The 27,236-nt window shown below is 38.4% G+C and overlaps 1 protein-coding gene across 1 annotated transcript in view; it reads right to left on the bottom strand.

Annotated features, from left to right (window-relative positions):
• The window catches only part of FYB2 (FYN binding protein 2), a 122,484-nt gene that overhangs the window by 9,089 nt on the left and 86,159 nt on the right, over nucleotides 1-27,236 (bottom strand). The window contains exons 10-16 of the mRNA XM_032303005.1: nucleotides 26,819-26,978; nucleotides 19,564-19,678; nucleotides 19,435-19,475; nucleotides 17,668-17,731; nucleotides 16,545-16,643; nucleotides 12,054-12,082; nucleotides 9,844-9,904 (exon numbers count right to left, since the gene is read on the bottom strand). Of these exons, the coding sequence (XP_032158896.1) occupies nucleotides 9,844-9,904; nucleotides 12,054-12,082; nucleotides 16,545-16,643; nucleotides 17,668-17,731; nucleotides 19,435-19,475; nucleotides 19,564-19,678; nucleotides 26,819-26,978 (569 nt within the window). The remainder of the gene's footprint in view (nucleotides 1-9,843; nucleotides 9,905-12,053; nucleotides 12,083-16,544; nucleotides 16,644-17,667; nucleotides 17,732-19,434; nucleotides 19,476-19,563; nucleotides 19,679-26,818; nucleotides 26,979-27,236) is intronic.

Raw genomic sequence — 27,236 nt, 5'->3', positions numbered from 1 at the left:
AACAGCCCCGGCAGGGACCATCACCACTGCAGGATGATTCCTTTTCCAGGAGAGGGAAAGATAGTCATACACATAGGTCAGACTGTGGCTCCAGCAGTGTCCTGAGGGCAGACATCTGGTCTGGCTGCAGGTCCCATCCACCAATGAAAGCTTCTTAGGGAACAATACAGGGAAAGTGCCCTGCAATTGAGTGCTACTGCACCTCTGGCAAATACCTGGTCTGAGTCATCTCAAACCCAAGGCAGTTCCAGACTGGCCCACTAGTAACACAGGGACCAAACCCTGCCTGCAACAGGTTAGAGAGCCATTGGGATGACTAAAGTCCAGTGTGGCTCAGCCACAATAGCAAGAGCCACACAACACACATAGGAGAGATTCCAGAAGCACCAGGTTCTGGTGAACAGGGGACACTACATTGCAGGATACTATAGGACTTATTCATAAAGCTCCTACTTTCAAAAATAGGAGATGTAGGTGACTTTTGTAACACAAAAACACACAAAGAGTTAGACAATGTAGGAGACAGAGGAATTGTCCAAAATGAAAGAACAGGACAAAATCAAAGCAACAGACCTAAGCAAAATGGAGATAAGTAGTATGCATGGTAGGGAATTTAAAGTAATGGTCATAAAGATAGTAGACTAGAGAAAAGAGTGGAAGACCTCAGTGAGACCCTTTACAAAGAGAAAACAAGAAAAAAAAAATCAGAGATGAAGAACTCAATAACTGAAGTTAAAAATACACTAGATGGAGGGGCATCTGGGTGGATCAGTTGGTTAAGCATCATACTCTTGGTTTTGGCTCAAGTCATGATCTCATGGGTGGTGAGAGCCAGCCCCACTTCAAGCTCTCTGCTCAGTGTAGAGTCTACTTGAGATTCTATCTCTATTCCTCCCCTGGCTCATGCTCTCTCTCTCAAATAAATAAATAAAATCTTTTTAAAAATACACTAGATGGAATAAAGGGTTAACTAGAGTAAGTGGAATAACTGATTAGAGACCTGGAAGACAAAGTAATGCAAAGGAATTAAGCTGAATAGGAGAGAGACCACCACCACCACCAACGACAACAACAAAAATGGAAAGAGACTTAAGGAATTCAGTGACACCATCGGATACATTAACATTCACTTTATAGGGATCCCAGAAGGAGAAGAGAAAGAAAGGGGGGCTGAAAATTTATTTGAAGAAATGATAGCTGAAAAATTCCAGAATCTGGAGAAGGAAACACATTCAGAGCCAGGAAGTACAGCAAGTTCCCAACAAAATCACCCTAGGAGGTCCACACCAATACACATACTGACTGAAATGGCAAAAAGTAGTGATGAGAGAATTTTAAAAGCAGCAAGAGAAAAGAAAACAGTTACATACAAGTGAAACTCCATAAGTTCATCAGCTGATTTTCAGCAGAAATTTTGCAGGCCAGAGGGGAGTGAGATGATATCTTCAACGTGCTGGAAGAAAACAACAACAACAACAACAAAACAAAACCCCCCGAAACCCTGCCATCAAGAATACTCTATCCAGCAAGGCTATCATTCAGAATAGAAGGAGAGATGAAGAGTTTCCCAGACAAATAAAAGTTAAAGAAATTCATGACTACAAAATCAATTTTACAAGAAAGATTAAAGAAGATTCTTTGAGTGGAAAGGAAAGACTTTATGTAGGAGTAAGAAAAATAGGAAGCATAAAGGCAGTAAAAATATCTATAAAAATTAGTCAAGGGATTCACAAAATAAGAGGATGTAAGGTATGACATCATATACCTAAAATATGGGGAGAAAAGGAGTAAAGAATGGATTCAAACTTAAGCAAACATTAACTTATAACAGACTTCTATATGCAGAAGATGTTATATATAAATCTAATGGTAACCATATATAAAAAACCAATAATAGATATGCAAAGAATAAAGAGAAAGGAATCTAAATCTATCATTAAATAAACCAGCAAACTGTGAGACAAGAGAGCAAGAGAAGAACAGAGAAAAACTACCAAAACAACCACAGAGCAAGTAACAAAATGCTAATAAATATATATGTATCAGAAATTACTTTGAATGTAAATGGACTAAACACTCCAATCAAAAGATACAGGGTGACAGAATAGATAAGAAAGCAAGACCCATCTATATGTTGCCAATAAGAGACACTTTAAACTTAAAGGCACCTACAGATTGATCATAAAGGGATGGGAAGGCATTTTTCATGCAAATGGAAGTGAAAAGAAAGTCATGGTAGCAATGCTTTTATCACAAAAAATAGACTTTAAAACAAAAACTGTAATAAGAGACAAAAAAAGATACTATATACTCAAGAGAATGATTCAACAAGAAGATATAACAATTGTAAATATTTATACCTCCAACATGGGAGCACCCAAATACATGAAAAAGGTAATAACAAATGTAAAGAAAGTAACTGACAATAATATAATGGTAGGGGACTTTAACATCCCACTTACATCGATGGACAGATCATCTAAACCGAATCAAGGACACTGTGGCTTTGAATGATACATTGGATCAGATGGATCTAAGAACATTCCATCCTAAAACAGAAGAATATATTTCTTTTCAAGTGCACAAGGAACATTCTCTGGAATAAGTCACATATTAGGTCACAAAGCAAGCTTCAATAAATTAAAAAAAAATCAGTCAGACCGTGTGTCTTCTGATCATGGCACTATGAAACTAGAAGTCAACTACAAGAAAAAAATCTAAAAAGAACACGCATACATGAAGGTTAAATAACATACTACTAAACAATGAATGGGTCAACCAAGAAATCAAAGAGTAAATCAAGAGAAATATGGAGAGAAATGAAAATGAAACACAAGGGTTTAAAATCTTTGGGATGCAGCAAAAGCCATTCTAAGAGGGAAGTCTATAGCTACACAGGTCTACCTCAAGAAGCAAAAATCTCAAAATGACCCAACCTTACACATGAAGAAGCTAGAAAAAGAACAAAGAAAATCCAAACCAGTAGAAAGAAATACTAAGATCAGAGCAGAAATAAACAATATAGAAATTAAAAATAATAGAACAGAGCTGCTTCTTTGGAAAGATCCATGAAATTGATAAGAACTTCAGCTAGACTCACAAAAAGAGAAAACTCAAACAAAATCAGAAAAAAAGAGAGGTGAAATAACAACAGATACCACAGAAATGGAAAGGGTTATAAGAGAATATTATGAAAACATATAGCCTACCAAAACTGAATCAGGAAGAAATAGAAAATTTGAACAGACTGATTACCAGCAATGAAATTGAATCAATAATCAAAATATTCCCAAGAAACAAAGCCCAGGAACAGAAAACTTCACAGGTAAATTCTATCAAACTTGCAAAGAAGATTTAATATCCCTTCTTCTCAAGTTATTCCAAAAAATAGAAGAGGAAGGACAGCTTCTAAATTCATTCTATGAGGTCAGCATTATCCTTATTCCAAAACCAGATAACGACACATCGATAAAAGAAAACTACAGGCCAGTATCTCTGATGAACATAGATACAAAAATCCTCAACAAAACAGTATCAAACCAAATCCAACAATACATTTAAAAAATCACTCACCACGGTCAAGTGGGACTTGTTCCTGGGATGCAAATGTGGTTCAATATTCACAAATCAATCAACATGATATGTCACATCAACAAGAGAAAGGATAAGAACCTTATGATAATTTTAATAGATGAAGAAAAAAAAATTTGACAAACTACAACATCCGTGCATGATAAAAACTCTCAACAAAGTTGGTTTAGAGGGAACATACCTCAACATAGTAGAGGCCATAACCAAAAAAACCCCACAACTAACATCATCCTCACTGGTGAAAAACTGAGAGCTTTCCTCCTAGGGTCAGAAATAAGGCATATATGTCCATTCTCACCACTTTTATTCAACATAGTACTGGCAATCCTAGCCACGGCAATCAGAGAAGAAAAAAGAAATAAAAAGCATCCAAATTGGTAAATAGCAAACTTACACTATTTGCAGGTGATCTGATTCTCTATACAGAAAACTCAAAAGACTCCACCAAAAAAACTACTAGAACAGATAAATGAATTCAGTAAGGTTGCAGAACATAAAACCAATATAAAGAAATCTGTTACACCTCTATACACTAATAATGGACCAGCCGAATGAGAAATTAAGAAAGGAATCCCACGTATAACTGCACAAAAAATAATCTAGGAATAAACTTAACCAAGGAGATGAAAGACCTATAATTTGAGATCTACAGAACACTGATGAAAAAAATTGAAAATGACACAAATGAATGGAAGGATATCCCATGCTCATGGATTGGCATAATCAATATAGTTAAAGTATCCATACTACCCAAAGAAATTTAGAAATTTAATGCAGTTCCTATCAAAATACCAATATCGTTTTTCACTGAACTGGAACAGGCAATCCTTAACTTTGTATGGAACCATAAAGGACCCTGAATAGGCAAAGCAATCTTTAAAAAGATGAACAAACTGGAGTCATCACAATCTCAGATTTCAAGATATACTACAAAGCTATAGAAATTAAAACAGTATGGTAGTGGCACAAAATAGACCCAGATCAATGGAACAGAATAGAAAATCCAGAAATAAACTCACAACTATATGGTCAATTAATCTTTGACAAGGAAGCAAAAATATGCAATGGGGAAAAGTGTATTTAACAAATGGTATTGGGAAAACCAGATAACTACATGCAAAAGAATGAAACTGGACCACTTTCTTATACTACACACAGAAATAAACTCAAAATAGTATAAGGACATCAGCCACAGAAACATCTTTCAAGACAGGTCTCCAAAGGCAAAAGAAACAAAAGCAAAAATGAACTTTTGGGACTTCATCAAGATCAAAAGCTTCTGCACAGCAAAGGAAACAGTCAACAATACAAAGAGGCAACTCATGGAATGGAAGAAGATATTCGCAAATGACACTTCAGACAAAGGGCTGATATCCAAGACCTATAAAGAGCTCCTCAAACTCAACACACACAAAACAGATAATCACGTCAAAAAATGAGCAGAAGACACGAACAGACACTTTTCCAAAGAAGACATACAAATGACTAACAGACACATGAAAAAATGTTATCATCATTAGCCATCAGGCAGATTCAAATCAAAACCACATGGAGATACCAGCTTACACAAGTTAGAATGGCCAAAATTAACAAGACAGTAAACAATAAGTATTGAAGAGGATGTGGAGAAAGGGGGACCCTCTTACATTGTTGGTGAGAATGCAAGTTGGTGCAGCCACTTGGAAAAGTGAGATTCCTTAAGAAATTAAAAATAGAGCTACCCTATGACCCTGCAATTGCACTACTGGGTATTTACCCCAAAGATACAGATGTAGAGAAAAAAAGGGCCATCTGTACCCCAATATTCATAGCAGCAGTGGCCACAGTCGCCGAACTGTGGAAAGAGCCAAGATGCCCTTCAACAGATGAATAGATTAAGAAGATATGGTCCATATATACAATGGAATATTATGCCTCCATCAGAAAGAACGAATACCCAACTTTTGTATCAACATGGACGGGACTGGAGAAGATTATGCTGAGTGAAATAAGTCAAGCAGAGAGAGTCAATTATCATACGGTTTCACTTACTTGTGGAGCATAAGGAATAACATGGAGGACATTGGGAGAAGGAGGGGAGAAGTGAGTTGGGGGAAATCAGAAGGGAAGACAAACCATGAGAGACTGTGTACTCTGAGAAACAAACTGAGGGCTTTGGAGGGGAGGAGTGTGGGAGGTTGGGTGAGCCTGGTGGTGGGTATTAAGGAGGGCACATATTGCATGGAGCACTGGATCTGGTGCATAAACAATGAATCTTGGAACACTGAAAAAATAAAGTTAAGGACATAAATTTGAGACTTGAAACCATAAAAACTCTGGAAGAAAGAACAGGTAGTAATTTCTCTGACATTGGCCCTAGCAACATTTTTCTAGTTATGTCTCCTAAGGCAAGGGAAATAAAAGCAAAAATAAACTATTGGGACTACATCAAAATTAAAAGCTTCTGCATAGCAAAGGAAACAACAAAACCAAAATGCAGCCTATTGAATGGGATAAAATATTTGTAAATGACATAACTGATAAAGGGTTAGTATCCAAAATATGTAAAGAACTCACAAAGGTCAACACCAAAAAAAATCTAAATAATCCAATTAAAAAACGGGCAGAAGACATGAACAGACAGTTCTCCTAAGAAGACATACTGACACATGAAAAGATTCTCAACATCTTTCATCATTAGGGAAATGCAAACCAAAACCACACTGAAATGCCACCTCACACCCATCAGAATCCAGAGGGAAGGTTGGTGGGGGGAATGGTTGAAATGGTGAAGGGGATTAAGAGTACATGAAAATGATGTAAATATACAAAATTGTTGAATCCTTATATTGTACTAATCCCTATACTGAAACTAATATAATACTTTATGTTAATTTAAAAATACTGGAGATGGGGAGGTAGGTGACAGTGTAAACAAGGTTTGTCACAAACTAGTAATTTTTAAAGCTGAGTATTGGGTATATATGAGTTCATTATTAGATTCTATGGAATTTTCCATTTGGAATTCTCAGTAACAAAAAAATTTTAACAAGATCATTAAAAAATGATGCAGAGAGGGGAGAGGGTATTATAGAAGGAAGTAATACTTTTTGAGCACCTACATGTCAAGTTTTATGCTGGCATTTTTTTTTAATACTGTAATTTTTTTTTTCAGTGTTCCAAGATTCATTGTTTATGCACCACACCTAGTGCTCCATGCAATACGTGCCCTTCTTAATACCCACCACCAGGCTCACCCAACCTCCAATCCCCCTCCCCTCCAAAGCCCTCAGTTTGTTTCTCAGAGTATACAGTCTCTCATGGTTTGTCTCCCCTTCTGATTTCCCCCAACTCACTTCTCCCCTCCTTCTCCCAATGTCCTCCATGTTATTCCTTATGCTCCACAAGTAAGTGAAACCATATGATGATTGACTCTCTCTGCTTGACTTATTTCACTCAGCATAATCTTCTCCAGTCCCGTCCATGTTGATACAGAAGTTGGGTATTTGTCCTTTCTGATGGAGACATAATATTCCATTGTATATATGGACCATATCTTCTTAATCTATTCGTCTGTTGAAGGGCATCTTGGCTCTTTTCACAGTTTGGCAACTGTGGCCATTGCTGCTATGAACATTGGGCTACAAATGGCCCTTATTTTCACTACATGAGGATTTTTATTACCAAATCATAGGTTAAGAAACTAAGGTTCAGAGAGTTAAGAGAATATACTACAAGTCCCATGGATGCCATGTTGTAGAAAATGCACCAGTGTCCTTTTTAAGATCCCCATCTTCTTTCTACCCTTGCTAAGTCTCTAGGAGACATTCTAATGAACAAAAGGAAATGAAAGCAGAGGTCTGGAATATCTAGTGACCATCATCTAGAGCTGTTTAGGTTTCTCAATCTAATACCTACCCACCAAGGTGTGACGTGCAAAGTAGCCATGTTTGTGGAGAAACTGACCCATCTACCATGTTTATTTAAGGTTTCAACCCATTTCTTTCAAATACTGATGGGTACAGCATCTTAAAATGCACAAATAAATAGATTTTTAACAAGAGAATGATTTAAAGAACATCAGTTGATCATTGTACCAAACAATTAGAGAAGTCATGTTTTTCCAAAATGTTCAAAGAACATTTATAAAAATTGACCATACACTAGGCATAAATCACATGTTAGAACATGTCAAAGCACTAATATCAACTACTCTCTCAGTGTACTAATACCTTATCTATGCTTCTATATCTTATTACTTTAGTATTTATTATTTAGTACTTACTAATATCTTAATATGTTTCAGAGCACCATGCAATTAAGATGGAAAGGACAATAGAACAGGGAGCGTGGACACAGACCTTCAGACATATGGAAACTAAGTATGACAAAGATGGCATTGTACCTCCATGGGGAAACGTGGGACTAGTCAATTAATCATGCAGGACATTTATCCATATGGTAGAAAATTTAATTGGATTTCTAGCTACTTCATTATAGTACAAAAACACAAAAATCAATTCCAGATAGGTCTAAGGTTTAAATATAAAAGGCAAAAACTTTAGCAGTTTTAGAAGAAAATACAGGAGAATATCATATGATCTTAGGATGAAGATTTCTTTAAAAGATTTTAAAAGCAACACTCAATTGATAAATTCAAATACATTAAACTTAAGAATTTCTATTCATTAGAAGACTAGGAAGAACACTGCAAAGTCAAGTTACAATGTACAAGAAGGTGTCTGCAACATATGTAACTGACAAAGAATGGTATCTAGAATACATTTTAAAAAAGCTACCGAATGACCCAGAAATTGCACTACTGGGTATTTACCCTAAAGATACAAATGTAGTGATCCAAAGGGGCACATGCACATGAATGTTTATAGCAGCAATGTCCACAATAGCCAAAATATGGAAAGAAACTAGATGTCCATCAACAGATGAATGGATAAAGAAGATGTGGTATATATATACAATGGAATACTATGCAGCCATCAAAAGAAATGAAATCTTGCCATTTACGACAATGTGGATGGAACTAGAGGGTATTATGCTGAGCGAAATAAGTCAATTGGAGAAAGACAATTATCATATGATGTCCCTGATATGTGGCATTTGAGAGGCAGAATGGGGGGTCGTGGGGGATAGGGAAGGAAAAAATGAAACAAGATGGGATAGGGAGGGAGACAAACCATAAGAGACTCTTAATCTCACAAAACAAACTGAGGGTTGCTGGGGGGAGGGGTGTGGAGAGGGAGGCTGGGGGATGGACACTGGGGCGGGTATGTGATATGGTGAGTGCTGTGAAGTGTGTAAGACTGATGATTCACAGACCTGCACCCCTGGGGTAAAGAATACATTATATGTTAATAAAAATAATTTTTCAAAAAGAAAAAATATCTACAAATAAATAAGAAGACCATCAGCCCAATAGGAAAATAGGAAAAAAGTGTCAACAGGCCTGCAGAAGGAAAGATATGAATGGTGAATAAACATATTAAAAGGGGCTCAACACTAAGTAATTTATGCCTACTAAATTGATGAAAATTAAGAATTTCCTCTGTGGTAAGTATTGGTGAGAAGGTGGATCAATATTCCCCTTAGAAATGGTTAGGAAGGTTGTAAATTTATATAACAACCTGGAAAATCAGGTTGGCCTTTTTCTTATAAATTTGCCTTCTCTACATAATTTGCATTTCCCTTCCCTTAAGTATCTCCTAGACAAATTCTTGGACATAGTCATAGAAGAGATTAGTAAGAATATTTATAGCAATAGTGTTTATAAGTGCAAAAAATTCAGAACCCTATATGAATAAAAAATGTGCACAGGGGACCTTTATTTTTAGTCATCTAGTTCAGATAGAAAGCACAGATAACAAATAGCTAGAGAGAGGTTATTGAGTTTCAGGAAAGTTTCTCGATATGTTATAGTTATTTCATATTTGAGACCAGAGGTTCTGTCAGACAGTGCTTGCTATCCTCCAGGCTGCCTGGCTATTAAATAATGGTGTGTTACATTGAAATGAGTTCCAAGCCTCTAGATTTGAAGATATGAAACAGATTGAAAAGCTCCAGTAACTTCTGAATCACCTACTAATGTTAGGTGATTCAGACTACTACTAACTGTCTACGTTATATCATGGGCTGACTTTTCATCCAGTCTCTACGTCTCTGAAAAAGTGGCCCTCTGACCATATTTAAAAAGCACTGCATATCAGTAGGGATGACCAATGAGGTAAAATAACTTACCATTGTACTCAAATGACTTACCTTGACTCTTTTTCACTTATGTCCACATTATCATAGATAATAGCTTCCTGAGACCTAAGTTCTGGGTTCAAGACAGGACCAAAATAGTCATTAAATGTGGTTTATACAATCCCTCACTTTACAAATTATCCACAAAACCCAGTTATCCAGGTGTATCCCCACAACTGTTTTATCAAAATCTTATCATAGAATGCAGATAGGCTGGAAGGATCAAAGAACAAAAACAATCTCCATTTGAGAAGAAATTTAAATGAGAGGTTAAAAAACAGTAGCATGCTCTAATGTCTCAAACACAGACATATATTTATATCAATTTAATTTCCTGCAGATTTTCAGAAAATATGCGTTGCTGAAAGGATCATTTTCAGAGTAGGTTCCCATCATCCTGGAGCTGGACAAAGATATTCTACTTCTAGAATAGTAAGAAGGCTTTTCCTAATTCCTAGGAAAAAGACAGTTTAAGTAGAATATTCATGTAGATTTTTCTTCCATTATTTTTCTTTCAAACCATAGGCAACTGCACTTCTATAATAATCTTGCATAAAATTGAATTTTAGTGCATAATCACAATTAGACATTTTCAGTTTAGGATATTCACATTCCTGGGGCTCGACAGAGAATTACACAAATTTTTTAAACAGGTGGGGGTGGGGCAGAGGGTGAGGGAGAGAGAGAGAAACTTAAGCAGGTTCCATGGCCAATTGTGGAGCCCAACACAAGGTTCTGTCTCACAACCCTGAGATCATGATCTGAGCTGAAATCAAGAGTCAGACATTTAACTAAGCTACCCAGTGCCCCAGAATCCATAATGTTTATTTAAGTGATTCACCACTTGAGTCTGAGAACTTCTTGTATAATTATTCATAATACATATTTGATTATTCATAAATTTGGGTGGCAGTACGATGCATACCTGTTCTTTTTTTTAATTAATGTATTATTAGCATAATGTATTATTAGCCCCAAGGGTACAGGTCTGTAAATTGCCAGGTTTACACACTTCACAGCACTCACCATAGCACATGCCTTCCCCAATGTCCGTAACCCCACCATCCTCTCCCTACCCTCCACCCCGGCAACACTCATTTGTTTTGTGAGATTAAGAGTCCCTTATGGTTTGTCTCCCTCCTGATCTCATCTTGTTTCATTTATTCTTTTCCTACCCCCCAACCCCCCACAATGCCTCTCAACTTCCTCATATCGGGGGGATCATATGATAATTGTCTTTCTCTGATTGACTTATTTTGCTAAGCATAATACCCTCTAGTTCCATCCATGTTGTGGCAAACAGCAAGATTTCATTTCTTTTGATGGCTGCATAGTATTCCATTGTGTATATATACCACATCTTCTTTATCCATTCATCTATTGATGGACATCTAAGTTCATTCCATAGTTTGGCTATTGTGGGCATTAATGAATACTGTTTAAGTTGGCTTTTTAGATTTTTATTTGGACCAAGGGAATTTTAGGAGACCTGTGATTTTACCAGGTTTATTTATATAACCTTCATTGGTTTAGTACAGCCAACTCATATTTCTGAAATATAATATACATTTGAATTGCCTAATCAGAGAGAACTCAAAGTACCATCATGGCTAGAGCTCAAAAACAAAAACCGAGAAACAACTCAGCCCTCTTTTATTGACAGATTCAACTTACTGAACATGTATTGAGATCATACTGTATATCAGGCAATATGCTAATTTGTGCACTACAAAAACAGTAGTTTTTCATATTGAAGCAAAGAATATTCCAATGACCCATTCTTGATGCAATTAGTATGTGTACTGCAATGTGATCCTGCCCAGCTTATATTGTCTTAATTAGGGTGATTTGGCTGTCAATTCCTTCAAGAGGATATATGGTATACTGTAAAATGCACAAACTTTGTAATCAGAGCGATTTGGGTACAAATCTCAAATCTCAAATCACTAAAGTATGGATGTGGGTCTAAGCCTCCCTGAAAAGATTATCCCTATTTTTCTGGGATTTTAAGAGGCCTGGTATACAGTAGTTATTTAAGAAACATTAGTCGTTACTCATCTTCCTCAAAGTAAGGAATAAGGTTGTGTAAAACATCTTTGATTTTTATGTATCAATTTTTCATTAAACGTAGAATGAAAGAAGAATGACTCCTTCTCTCTCCTTGCCCCTGAATATGCTAATGCTGCGTAGTTTTGTACCAGCAATTAGTGAATGTCACTTACCTAAATCAGGCAGCGAAATTGAAAATGCACTGTAGATTGACAAAAGACACAAAAGGGTTACAGAAAAAAAACAGGTTCAAAGAGATTAGTTGATCCATCTCAAATAACCTATTGATGACTAGGTTTCTTGATGCAGGTGTGCCTAGGCAAAGTTGTGAAGCAAAACTTCCCTACAGTTTTGTTCTGATTAACCTTCCCCTCGATTCCAAACCACCATTTAAAAATGAGCTTATGTATCCCATAAAGGACCACCCATTATCTGCTCCCCTTTCCTAACTAGACAACCTCAGGCTCTGCCTTTGTCCATCCACAAGATCCTGTTTCTGCCTTCTAACCTCTCCAGATACCTACCAAATACAGTCATGCCTCATTTTATTGTACTTGGTTGTACCGCACTTCATACATCAACTGTGGTTTGTATAAATGGAAGGGTTATGACAACCCTACATCAAGCAAATCTATCAGCACTATTTTTCCAACAGCATTTTCTTACTTTGTGTCTCTGTTATGTTTTGTTAATACTCACAATATTTCAAACATTTTCACTTTTATTATATTTGTTATGGTGATCTGTGATCAGTGATTATGACTCACTAGATTACTTTTTAATTAAGTTATGTACATTTTTTTAGACATTGTTCTCACTTAATAGACCACACTATAGTGTAAATACAACTTTTCTATGAATTGGGAAATCAAAAAATCTGATTCAGTTGATAGTAACATCTGCTTTGCTATAGTGGTCTAAAACCCAACCCACGATATCTTGAGGTGCAGCTGGATATCCCCTGTAGGATAAATATGGTGAAAGAGAACTACCCTCTGCAGACACAGGACCCTGCCTTTGTATATGGTTAAGCCAAAAGAATATCTTGAGAACAGAGTTCCAAGCCAGGGAGAAATGGAAGATAGCAGATTGCTAAGTGGGAGAGGACATTTGGCCCAAGTAGACTGGTTACACAGTTAAGGAGCTGAAAGGAAGTATGGTGTGGTAGAAAAAAATTCATGTATTTTAAGCAATCAATTTAAGTTCAGCCTTACAGGTATTAAGGGGACAATGACCATGGTCCAGGCCCATGTGTTGTGTATACAAAATGATCAGACCAAGTTTCTACCCTGAAGTAGCTTAGTGTTTAATGAGGGAGACCTAAAGTAAATTAGTACAACACTGTGATAGGAACACAATACAGGACTGTCCAAAGAAACAGCACTTTTAGGAAAAACCAGCTAACCTTTGTGCAAGCCTTGGTTTCTTCATTTCTAAAGTGCATACCAGCTCTATCTCACGGGGTGAATATTAATATTAGAGCTGGGTGGGGTGTACCTAAGTGGATGTGCCTGGCCAAGGAGCTGAGGGTGTTCACTGGTCCTGATGTCAGTAACTGTTATGACCAGACTGGGTGCTGTCAGAATAGAGGAGAAGCAGCACGTGGTCCCTGGAGTTAGACAGCTGAATCCAACTCTCAGCTCTGCCACTTACCCACTTACCCTGTGCAAGTCACATAACTTTTCAAAGCCTTAATTTTTCATCTGTGAAATGAAGAGAAGAGTTTCTATCTCATGAGGTCATTGTGAAGATTGGACAGAAAACCCATGTGAAGCACTTCACCATCCTTGTCCTCAAGGCCTAGTTAGCACATATCCTTGGCTTCTCCACTCAAGGGCTCCTCGATCAACGGAGACTTTCTTAACACTGATTCAGTTGGGCCAGGGTGGTTGTAGCGCCTATTTAAACCTAGAAATTCAGGCTACAAAAAATCTAGAATATTTCCTTCCTTTAGGTCATTTGTTCATTCAATAGCCATTTATTGAGTACCTATCATGTCCCAGGCATGGTTCTTCATGTCGGAGATCTAGCAATGGACCAAACAGTCAATATCCCTGCCCTTATGGATCCAGTAAGGTGAAGCAGACAAAACAAGGAAATTTACATTGGGTCATGTGAGGAGATAACTACAGTTGAAAAAAGTAGAGCAAGATAAGGGGCAGGAGAGCTGCAGTTGAAAGTTGGTTTGCCATTTTTCAGAAGATGGTCAGGGAAGGCTTTACTGGTAAGGTGACTTGAGCAGAATCCTGAAGGGAGTAGGGGAGTGAGCCACATGGTTATCTGAGTAAGAGTGTTCTGGGAAAGGGAAGAGCAAATGCAGAGACCTTAAGGCAGAGGTATGCTTGGTCTTTAAAAGAAAAGCAAGGAAGTCAGCTCATCTGGAGGAGAGGGAGTGAGATCAGCCCTAACAACTAACTCCCATACAAAATTTGTAGTATAGCTACGTCTAGTGGCATTTAATTCTTGACTTATTTATACCTAAATCAAGCCATTTAATGACTATCCTAATAGGCAGTGTGTATGTCTGAGACAAAGAGAGGGCGGAGAGCCTTACTCTTTTTTTTGTTTTGGTTTTGGTTTTTGGTTTTGGAAGAATCTTACTCTTTTTAAATGTCACATTCCCATGGTTACAACTTCCCTCTGAAGGCAAAGTAATCAACAGGAGTTGGTGTTCAAAAGAGGAGCCCTCAATCAAAAGGCTCAACAGAAGATAATAAAATTTCTGTCCTCCCTTGTTATAGCTACATGTTATTAAATGAAACAATTAAGGCCGAGAGGCAGATTTTGCTAAAATTTATGGGAAAAAATCTTAAGAGACCTTCCTAAAGATGAAACATCTTTTTCTGCAGGTGGTAACGTGCTTTTATAGAGGTGTGCAGGCACAGATACTTGGTTTTTTAGGAAGTTTCCAGAGAAGCTTTTGTACTGGGTTGGACTACATAATGTGGATTTCTCTTGTTACCCTGAGGCTCTCTGACTCTAAGAAAAAGGGTTTTTCAGAGTATTAATAGATGTTATAAGACATGCTCTAGATGTTAGAGAGATACACAGGAGAAACAGGAGATCCAGGTTTGGGTAGGGAGGTTCAGGGAAGGTGTCCTGGAAGGGATACTATTTGGCCATATTTTCAGGGAAGACTACAACTTTCAAGTCTAATCAAAGGAGGTTGGGGGAGGGCAGGTGCATTTAAGACCAAAGGAATGTCCTGGTGGAAGGCAAGAGGCACGCAATATGATGGTAGAGTTAGATCTGTGGGGCATTTATAGGGCATGGTAGAGCATGGAAATCTGAGTGAGAGATAAAACTGCACAGGTAAGAAGGGAGTGGCCGTAAAGTATTTACTTGCCATGGGAAGGTACTGGATATTTGTCCTAAGGTTGTAAGGATTCACTGAATATTTCTAAGAAAAAGGAAATCAGATTTGCATTTAAAAATATTAGCATTCTCACCTAGATCAATTTTTTAAAGATTTATTCATTTATTTCAGAGAAAGTGTGAGTGGGTGGGGGCAGAGGGAGAGAGAATCCCTTTGAGGGACTCCATGCAGACTCCATGGCAAGTGTAGAACCCAATGTGGGCCTTGATCCCATGACCCCAAGATCATGACCTAAGCTGATACCAAGAGCTGGACACTTAACTGACTACACCATCTAGGTGCCCCTCACTTGGATCAAATTTCTAAGGGACCACAGACATCATAATTTTTTGTCAGAAGCATCTAAGCTGTTAGGCCCAGAGATTGCCTTTGTGCATAGTTCTTATTGACCACTGCAGCTCTATTTCCATGGTCAGGACTATGATTTATGAACCTCATATTATTTTGGCTCTCTTGGTAGATCTAGATCAGGCAGACATTTGGACTTAAAATCATGTAACTTTGAGGTTTTATAATTGACAAGAACTTCAGGGTAGAGTAACAGTCCCATGCCAGTATACCTGATGACACTGGGGAAATTATTTTATCATCCCTTGCCTCATAAAACAGATCCATTTCTACATATTAGAGAAGTACCTCCGAGTCTCCCTTGTATGCAAGAGGAAATGTGGGCTGGATCATGATTTGCCCCCGACTGCACAATGAAAAATGGCAGAGCTGAAACTAGAATCCAGAATTCAGGCTTCCCATCTCTACTGCTAGTAAATCTGTAACCTTCTCAAATGTTGGTAATTAGCTAGAGAGATCTGGGAGGGTCCTAAGACCTTGAGATACATGAACCACTTAGCTGAAAAGTTCATCTCCCCTCTATACACACGGCCTCACTCCAGAGAGGCAAATTAGAATACCAAGTGCAGACAACAAAAACCACTGGAACTTGTAGGGCTAAGAAGGCATAAAAGGATACAATTAATAATAGTTAGTGCTCCAGGAATATAAGCCAAAGGTGATAGAAAAAATTTACTGTCTAGACTTTGCTTAAGCCTTTCCTTCTATTCTTGTTTACAACCACTTATTATCAATTTTTTTTTTTTCCTAAAGGGATGTGGTCCCTGTCTTACTAGTATGGTTCACTCACAAATTGGAAAGAAGGAGGCAGGTGTTAACTAGTGCCTTTGGTTTTAGTTCAGATATCCTCTGCTCTGTTTCTGAGAATAGGATATAAAACTACCAGGTTAGCACAGCTAGGCCTCCCCTGGTGGGGGGGGCGGTAAGAAAGACTTTTTACCTTACGTTTTCTTTCAACTTGTTTTTCTTCATTTTAAATCTATCCTTTTCCTTCTTGAAGAATTTCCGCAGTCTTTTCAGTGCTTCTTTTCCATCTAAACTAAGAGGAATCAGAGGATATAAATAACATGGCATTTCAGAGAGTCCTGGAGATGGAAGAGGCTCATCCCAGAACACACCTCCACTCCAGGAAGAGACAGGAACATCCACGCTCTTCCTCTTTGTTTAGATACCAATATGAAATAACACATACCAGCCAGCTTTGAAGGGGATTATACTTCAGTACAAACTTTCATCTACCCCAAATGGTCTCTATTTTGAGGATACAAAGCAAGGTCTTCCTTTTAGGAAAGATGAGTTAGGGAAGCATAGTTTATAAACTATACTGGAAATATGTTTTGAAATTCCTAGCTCCTGAAATCTATGTCATTGACCTTTAATTTATTGAATGATGTCACAACAATGGTGGTATATTTGCTGCCCAGTTAAGGATTAAAATTCTTCCAGATATACTCTCAGGTTTTTTAGGGGGTAGGGAGAGGGAATGATACACCCACAGCATCCCACGCAGTATGGATTCCTACTCTTCCCTTTAACCCTCATCCTTCTTGCTTTCAACCATTGCTATCTCATTTCCACAAAGTGCCCCACTAACTAAAATTGATGAATAATGCCCCTTTGAACAAGTATTCCTGATAACATGGATATTAAATTAAGCCCAAATCCTAGAGACAGTCTTAATAACTTGCAAAGACACAAGTTAAGTCATAACCATTGATTTCTTCCTGGAACTTCTATGATAGAACTGAAGCAAGTTTTATTGATATTTACTTCTCCTTTCTCACTTATGTCCTAACACAATATGAAAGCCCTATACTTTGAGAGGTGGACATTTTCTCAAAAGAGGAAGCAATATAATTAAAAATTATAGCATATGACCGTATACAATCACAAGTCTCTTATTCATCACAATATAGTATTAGAATATCTTATCTTTCCTTTTGATGCAAATCCTCCCTAAGGATGATAGGGTCAAGGGAAGGGGGTTGTTTCTTGAACTCTGGTTTTCTTACACTCACAGGGAACTACCATTAGCTACAAAGCTGAGAAAGACAGAAACTCACTCTATTTTTGGGTAGTTGCTCTTTGTTTTATAGACGTCTTCATACATTTCTTCATTATTTTCTTCTGAAATTAAAAAATATGATTTTCACTTATTATAATGACAATAGTTCAGATTCATATTTCATAAGAAATTACTGCATACCTACCAGGTGCTAGGTATGATGTCAAGCACATGTTTGTTTGTTTTTTTAATAAGCATATGTTAAGAAATAATTAAACCTCTATAACAGTATGTACAAAATGAAAATTCACATTGGCTTCCACCTGATTCCAAGTCTGATCTGTTGTAGTAAAAGAAAGTGGGTTTACTAACAGATTTTATCTTTCTACCCTCGTCCTTTGCATATTTCATATAGAACATTCAAAGTCTATTAAACATCACACGCTGTGTTGAAGGTTGGGGCAATAATGGAGAAAAAGAAGGCATCTTGAATAACCTGTCCCCTAGCCCAACGCATGAGCTTAAAGCATATAGATACACTTTGAGGCTACCCAGCAATGGAGGATTTTCAAGTTTACAATGTGACTCACACATAGTGAGCCGAGGAGAGTCCCTTAACTTCTCCATGCCTTAGTTCCTTTCTAAACTGGCGTACGGGATTTCATGATCTCTGAGGTGGTTTTACCATCTAAAATTCTGACATTCTGAGGAAGACAAAAGCAACCAGAGTGGCATTCGATTCTCCTCCTTTTCTATTTCTTTATCCATTCACATTCTGTAGGTAGTTTTGGTGAGTCTCAGATGTGCCTGGCATTATGCTAAGGGCTAGGAAAAGTAGCAAGCATGAAGAAAGTGACAATCCAGGAGGGAAGATAGTTATTAATGGAAGAATTGCATACATGCAAAATTATAACTGTAAAGTGTTAAGAGGGAGGGCCTAGGTACTAGGAGACCAATGAGACTGTATACCAAGGGCAGTATTCTCTGGGGCAATAACGAAGGAGCTGGGATTAGATGAAATATTAAGAGTCACATGGGCAAAGGGGCCCAGGGGAGGACACCCTGTGGTGGAGCTTGGCAAGTCAGAGAAGCTAAAAGGAAGAAGGCAAGAATGGATCTTGAGGGTGAAGACTGTGTATGGTGTGAAGAGTCCTTAATGGCAAGTAGAGGCAAACCACTCAAGGCTCTAGACCATGCAAAAGTTGATCTTAAAAGTATTGGGAAACCATGATTCTGTGTTAAGTAAGCAACGTTCCTGGAATTTAAGAGAGAAAACAGATGAACATATGGGAAGGGGAAAAGAAACAAAGGAGAGAGGGAAACAACCCATAAGTGACTCTTCATGATAGAGAACAAATTGAGGGTTGATGAAGGGAAGTGGGTATGGGATGGGCTAGAAGGGTGATGGGGACTAAGGAGGGTATTTATTATGATGAGCACTGGGTATTGGATGTAAATGATGAACCACTGAATCATACCCCTGAAATCAACATTGCATGGTATATTAGCTAACAAAATTTAAATTAAAAAAAAAAATAAGCATTCCTATCATCAGACCTGCACTGTGAAGCAGTCAGGAAGGAGGACATTTCATAGTGAAGCTGATTTATTGCCACAAGAGCCCCATTATTAGCATCTTCACCTTCATGATTCTAAGTGCATTTGTTAACACATACCTTGGACCACTTCTCCTACCCAGCTTATTATCACCCTGCCCGACTGGCATTATTGAAAGTACATATAGATAAGAGACACCTTACACTAATCAGCCACAGAAGCACTCAGCAATTCCTACTGACAGTTCCAAATGTCTTCTTATACTTACCATTATCAGAAGCAAATGAGTTAGAAAGGTCTGACTGTGGTCTGCAAGGAGAAAGAATGCAAAGACCATTAACCTGTTGTGTCGTACCTTCAGTCTCTCCACATTCATCTCCAGTCTCACCACACTTACCCCGCTCTCCCAGGGTACTCAACGTCATCATATGTCTCCTCTGAGTTGGAGTGAGGCTTACAGGCCCCCCCATCTGGCATTTCTGTAGTGTCTTCCAAGGTCTCCACATACCCACCTGTAAAGAAAACAGAGACAGTCCCGAAGAATAACTCATCCACGGCTACCATAAATGCATTTCCATATGCCATGGCGGTGGAGGCGAGAATAGGAAAAGCAGATTTCATACACTGAAACTGGGTTATAATCTCGGTATGTACACTTCTTTAGCACACCACTTCACCTTGCAGAGACTCAGTTATGGTTCTCTGAAGTTGGGACAATAATAACACCAACTCTTATAGGACTGTGGCAAGGATGAATATGTATTTATGAAGAGTGACCAGTAAATTTTTTTTAATTATTTTTATTAACATATAATATATCACTTGCCCCAGAAGTACAGGTCTGTGAATCATCAGGCTTACACATTTCATAGCACTCACCGTAGACATACCCTTCCCAATGTCCATAACCCAGGCACCCTACCCCTACCCTGCTGACCAGTAAATTTTTTAGATGGCTCTTCTCTAATCTATGACCTCAGATAGTGAGATCCTCCAGGGTACAGCCCTGGAATTTCTACCTTTTTCTACAGATTTATTTATTTATTTGAGAGAGACAGAGCACACACGCATGCATGGGAGGAGGAGCAGAGGAAGAAGAGGGAGAAAGGATCTCAAGCAGATTCCCCACTGAGGGCAGAGTCCAATGATGTAGGGCTCTTTCCCACGACACTGAGATCATAACTTGAGTCAAAACCGTGAGTCAGATGTTCAACAGACAGAACCACCCAGGCACCTCTTCTCTCTCTTTAAATCTAGATGAACTCATCCAGTTTTGTGGCATTTTTTTCTTCAAATTTCTTAGAGGAGTTGATTGAATATGTTAACATTTCTATTTCTTAGTGAGGGAATTAGCCAGAAGATGGTGTGCCAGGTTGAAAAATGTACAGGAATTGTTGGCCCAAGTAGCTAGTTGCAGGTGCTGGTTTATTTTACAGAGCTGTAAACTTGTCATAACCATAAAACTGCCACACTTTTATCAACTGGCATAGGTTAATATTTTGAATATTGACTCAGAACCATTTTTGAACTATTAATCAGGAAGAAGGGATACATCTGAGAAATAAGCAATAAGCAAATTGCCTTGTGTCAGTTAAATGAACCAAGCAACAACGTTCTACCCCCTCATCAGAAGTCAGTTAGCAGGCAGACCCTGAACCATCTCAAGCATGTCACCTCCTTATTATCCCATAAAGTGCTCCTTTTCCTTAAGGAGTTACCAGTAAATTTCACCAGTAAATTTCTCCAGCACAAAGTAGAGATGCTAAATACCCAGGTGCTTAATTCCTAGTTCAAGACATTTTTTTTTTCTTTTTTAATCCTTCCTTTTGGCTGCAGCATATGTAAAAGTTTATGGCATCTTTTTAAAAACACAGACAACTCCCAAATTTACATCTCTAACTTAGACATCTTTCACGAATTCTAGATACTCCATCAGCCTTCGCACCACTCCCATTTGGTTGTCTAAACACATTATGCTCCAAACCAAACTGACAGTTTCTCTCTGCAAATCTGCTTTTCCTGAAGTCAATTCCATCTCAATAAAAAGTGGCAACCCGTCCTTTCAGTTGTTCGGGTCCCAAACACAGAGACATCTTTGAGTCCCTTCTCTAATTCCAAATGCTATCCTGAATGCAAACGCATCTCAAGTCTACCACGTATGTTCCTCCAGGCTTCCATCATCTTTTTCATGTTACCGCAACGAGCTCCTAACGGGTCCCTGATTTATCCCTCCGCATTTCTTCTTTCATGACTTCAGCCAGGATGATTCTTTAAATACAATCGGATCATTCTGTTCTTGTGCTCAAAACCTCTCATTCATTCTTAAAAATCTGTCAGAGGAAATGCCAGAGTTCTTGGAATGGTCTACAGGAGCCCCCACGCTATTTGGCCCGCCCCTTGTCATGTCTCCGACCTCATCTCCTACTATACCCTGCGCCAGCTGCACGGCCTTCCTGCTCTTCTGCCCCCACATCAGGGAGGTTCCTGCCTCAGGTATTTGCATGTCTTCTCCCCTCTCCCCAGAACATTCTTATCCTAGACACACTTGGCTCTCATCTACTTGACATCTTTGGAGTCACCTGTGAACAACTTTAAACTTGCAACTGCTACTGCCTCCACTTGCTTGCTTCTTTTTCCTCATGTTATATTTTCCCATAACATTTACTACCATGCCATTCCACAGACTGGGTATTTCATTATTTACATATTTACCATCTGTCTCCTCTGATCAGATGCAACCTTCATAAGCATAGGTATATTGGTCAGTTTTGTCTACCGTTGTAACCCCAGCACCTAGAACAAGGCCAGGCACATAAAAGGCACTCCCATATTTTTTTAATACTGGATGATTTGAATGCGTACATCTTCTAACTACAGTGTATTGTGTATTGAGTTAATAACGTTTACTGATATATTAAATTTTACACCTGCTATCTCATTACATACTTTTTGTATGTTCTATTTTCCCCCCTCATCTTCCTCTTTCTTGTTTTCTGTTTGTTTGGAAGGAATATGTGCTATCTTTTAATAGTTATCCTAGTATTTTTTATTTTATTTATTTATTTATTTATTTTATTTGACAGAGAACCCAAGTAGGCAGAGAGGCAGGCAGAGAGAGAGGAAGGGAAGCAGGCTCCCTGCCAAGCAAAGAGCTCGATATCCTAGTGTGTTTTAAATTTTAATGGTAACATACAGAAAAAAGCACAAATCTTAAGGGTCAAGCTCAGTGGATTTTCCCAAATCTAACATATTCATCTAAAAACCTAACCCTGCTAGTTCCCCCGAGCCCTTCCCATGCTGTTCTAGTCCTTGTTCCTTCCCACAACGGGAGCCACCATGGTACCGCCTAATATCAGAGGTCAGTTCTGCTCGTTTTTGAACTTCATGTTAATAGAATCATTCAGAATGTTCTCTTGGTGTTGCCTACTTCTCTTCCATACTATGTGACATTCATCCGTGCTGTTGCGTATGGCTGTAATTTGTTCATTCCCGTAACGATTCCATTGTGTGAACATGCTACATTTATCCTTTCTACTTTAGATGGACATGTGGATGGTTTCCAGTTTGAGGTTATTATAAAAAGTTCTGCTGTGAACATCTTGTATATGTCTTGGTAAATTGAAGTATGCATTTCTATTGGGTATAAGAATAGGCATGGGGTTGCTAGTCATAGGATATGCATATGCTGGGCTTTAATAGATACTGCCAGACAGTTTTCCAAAGTGATTACCCCAGTTACAGACCCAGCCATGTAGGAGAGTTCTAGTTCTTCCATAACTTCTCTAAGACTTGATATTTTTAGTGGATTTTATTTTAGCCGTTTGGGTGGGCGGGTAGTGATATCACATTGTAGGTTTCATTTGCATTTCCCAGAGACTTAATGAAGGTGAACAGCTCCTCCATTATGTATTTGCCTTTTGAGTATCTTCTTGAGTGAAGTACCTCTTCTTTTCCCAATGTCTCTCAATTTCTTTTTCTGATTTCTACTTTATATTTTCTGGATAAAGTGATGTTTATAGAAGATTTATATATTCCATATTGGAATCCTTTGTCAAATATATGTATAAATCAAGTAACTTCTCCCACTCTGCGCCTTGCTTTTCACCCTGGTATCTTTTGATGAATATATTCTAGCTACTCTTCTAAAGCTTGCATAAATTACTATTGTTACTCACAATTAAAGACCTTAGAATGCTTTGAGTCACCTTCCCAAAGAATGTCCTATTAACGCTCAATTTTTTTTCCCCTCTCCATAGTTTGATGTTGTTTTATTCGGTTGACACTTCTGCTATTCTTTCTTGTATCCAAAATTCTCCATCTGGGATCATCTTCTTTCTGCCTGAACTGAACACTTTAGAATTTCCATCAGAAGGTTTTACTTTGTGATTAAAATCTCTTTTTATTTGTTTGAAAATACCATATTTTTTCCTCCATTCCTGACATGCATTTTTACTAGTTATACAAATCTGGGTAGACATTCAATATCTTTCAACAGCACTGTTGTATTCAAGTTACACACTCTTGTTTTTGAGAACTCAGCAATCAGCCTGCTTGTTTCTTTCTGGGTGACTGGCCTTTTCCTTTGTCTGCTTTTAAGATATTTTAAGATATTTTCTTATTCTTCAATATCCTTCCATTTCCTTAAGATATAACTAGGTGTGGAGTTCTTTTATTTATGCTGCTTGAGAACTTAAGGGCTTCGGGATGTACAAATTGATATTTTTCAACAATTCTAAAAAATTATCAGGCATTATCTATTTTTTCCTCCTTTCCACTCTTTCTAGGATCCTTTCATAGAACTCTGATTTGACGTTATTTTAAGTCTTCTCCTTTTATCCCGGAGGACCTTTATCCTCTCTTTCATTCTTTCCTATCGTTTCCTCTGTGGAATATATTTTGAATAATTTCTCTAGATTTATCTTCTCATTCCTTAATTTCTTCTCCTGTATCTAATCTGATATATAATTAATTCATTTCTACATCAATTTATCAAATTATTTATCTTTTTCAAATCTGTTTATTCCCTGTTCATATTTTTTAATTTTTAAAATATATTAAATATTATACTTGGTGTTTAATAATTCTAGTATCTGTACTATCTTGCAGGTTGGGTCCTAGAGTCTGTTGTGCCACTGGTTTTCAGTCACTGTGACTTGTTTGCTTGTGTGTTTAGTAATTTCTGTCTATGAACTCTTAATTTTTAGAAGTATATATTGTGGAATTATTTAAACCTGGGATAGAAGTTTGTTCCATCAAAGAGGATTTTGTTTGCTTCTACCAGTTGTCTGGGAGAGCTACCAAGCTGATATCACGTTAGATTACATTGGTCTTCTTTTGGACCACACACATAGTGGTGGGGATTTGAACTGCTGATGGATATGAGGATCAGCTTATGGTAATCATTCCTTTTTCTTCGCCCAGCACCAAGTTTCCTTTGATTACAAGGGTTTATGTTGTGTTAATTGTTTTCAACGAAAAGAAGTGATACTTTTATTTCATTCATTTTTCCAAGAGGTCTATTTGCATAGAAGGAGTATAGAAAGACACTCTATTGTATTTTTTCTTCTCAAAACTTTCTGATTTTATGCTCACTGTCCTTGAGTAGACATTTTGTGCTACTCAAACAAGTACTGCAAAGAACTATTGATGGACTCAGCAACTCCCTTTGTGCTTTAGCAGCATGTACAGATTACTCAGAATAATCCTCTTTGGACTATTTTCTTCATGGTATAATCTTCAAATCTATAGTGACTCCTCACAGACAGTACACAATTGCATGAAAATAGCCTTCAGCCCCATATTCAAGGCTCTCCTGTAACTCTTTAGTTCACTTCAGCTGGTCTTACTTCTGTCCCCCCCACCCCGCCCCGTATTCCGGATTAAGTCTACCTACTTCTCAATTTAAGGCATGGTTTTTTATTTTATGCCACCTTTATGCTTTCTCATGTGTCATTAGTATCAAAATGTCTTTTCCTCCCTTTTCCATTTATTTTTGAAAAAATTTGTGTTGTGTTCAGAACGCTTGAAATCTTTTTATAACAAATTTATAAGTACATAATACGGTATTTTTTACTATAGGCACAGTCTTATTCATTCTGTGTAGACATAATCCTGTGAGGTCCTGACTTCATACAGGAGTTCCCAATTATAAACTCACTTGGGGCAGGCCCTGGGATACAGCTCCTGTCCTCTGCACACCACACAGTCAAAACAGGAGCTCAAGAGATTCCCATCTCAGTAAAAACCCCGAGGGCAAGAGTAGCTCTGGCACTCACCTTCCAGGGTTCCTGGTTCCTGCGAGTAGATGGATGCTTTCTTTTTACATCTGTTCTATGATACTTTAAAACATTTTCCAAAAATCTGTTCTTTACTTTTCTTAGTCAAGAGAATAATTCATGTTGTCAAATCTACCATAGTTTCACTGAAGCTGGATTTATTCTTTTACTCTTTTCTTTAACAAAGTTTTTTTGGGGGCGCCTGGGTGGCTCAGTGGATTAAGCCGCTGCCTTCAGCTCAGGTCATGATCTCGGGGTCCTGGGATCGAGCCCCGCATCGGGCTCTTTGCTCAGCGGGAGCCTGCTTCTCTCTCTCTCTCTGCCTGACTCTCCGCCGACTTGTGATCTCTCTCTCTGTCTAATAAATAAATAAAATCTTTAAAAAAAAAAAACAAAAAACAAAGTTTTTTGGGGGGATCTCCAGTGTGCCAGACACTGTGCCAGGTTGCAGAAATACAGAGAAAAATACCAAATGGTCTCTGATCACATGGTGCCCACCGTGTACCATGGGAGATAAACACGTACCCCATGTATTATAATGTAAGGTATGCTATACTTTTTTTAGAGAAGGAAATAAATGAAGAGAACTAACAGTTAGTGATCACATGAAATATACAGTTTACAAATATTGACAAGTAGCCCTGGAAAATAATATCAACCCCATTTGTACATGAAGCCCTGTAAGTTTCCTAAGATGATGGGCTTAGTATATAGGGTCCCAGAAATGCTTAACTGTAAAGCCTAATATGGAGTTGCGGTCACTTGGTTGCTGTTTCAGTGCCACAGAAACAGAAGGAGTGAGGAACTGTGGTCCCTGGGGAGCAGGGAAGAGGAGGATGGGTGGAGGTAAGGGGACCTCAGGAGAAGTGACTTCTGAGATAGAACTTAAAGGGTGCCTAGGACATCAGCAGGGAGAGAATTCCAGACAGAGATCAGGTGTTACAGGGACATTTAAACACTTAAGACAGGATATGCAGAATACATCAAGAGTATACAGGGAAGGACCTGCGAGGCAAAGATGTGGCCAATTAGCCCAGAGGCATATTTTAAGGGACCTGGAGTTCATCTGATGATCACTGCATATTTATTCTTCTTATAACTGATTAGTAACACATGAAATGTCAGTGGTCTGCCATGGTTTATTGGGCTGGAGTGGGTATCTGTTTTCTTTGTGTAACCAATACCTATTTCTCTCTGGTCTTCTACTTCTAAATCCAGTGCTCTTTCCATGACTGCACAACTGCCTCATGAGCGTAAGTTTCCTGGCACATAATAAATGTTCAATAAATATTTATAAAAGAAAGTAACATCTTAGACACCCACAACTTGTAAATCATGTGATGACGGTGAACAGAACCAGGAAGAAAGGCAACTCACAGTGGCCTAGGGAGTGCCTGGCCAGCTTCGGGTCTTGGAGGCAGGCCTTTGTCTGGGTGGCATCACTCACAGGGCCCTGCTTCCTGGGCAGCATGCTCCTGCGGCCTCCGAGGACTTTCATCACCTGCTTTCTTCCCAGCATCCCTCCACGCGTGGCCCCCTAAACACACGCAATAGGGAGAGTGCTATAGAGCTCTGACTTACCTGCTCCGTTGCCCACTTACTTGTACTTTTCTTCCGTCATTCGTGCTTCACGGACAGCAAGGACTTATTGTGGTACTGAACGCAGTCCCCCTAGACAAAGTTTCATAAGGATGCACACCAAGTCTTTGGGTCACCTCTGAACGGCCACCAAATGCCCGGGGGAGGCAGCCCCACAGGAGGCCGCACCATGTAACAGAGAAGGTTCTTCAAATAT

Source organism: Mustela erminea, chromosome 10, assembly GCF_009829155.1.
Source record: "Mustela erminea isolate mMusErm1 chromosome 10, mMusErm1.Pri, whole genome shotgun sequence".
Taxonomy (NCBI): Eukaryota; Metazoa; Chordata; class Mammalia; order Carnivora; family Mustelidae; genus Mustela; species Mustela erminea.
The sequence above is the reverse complement of the archived record's forward strand: the minus strand, read 5'-3'. Positions and strand labels throughout refer to the sequence as shown.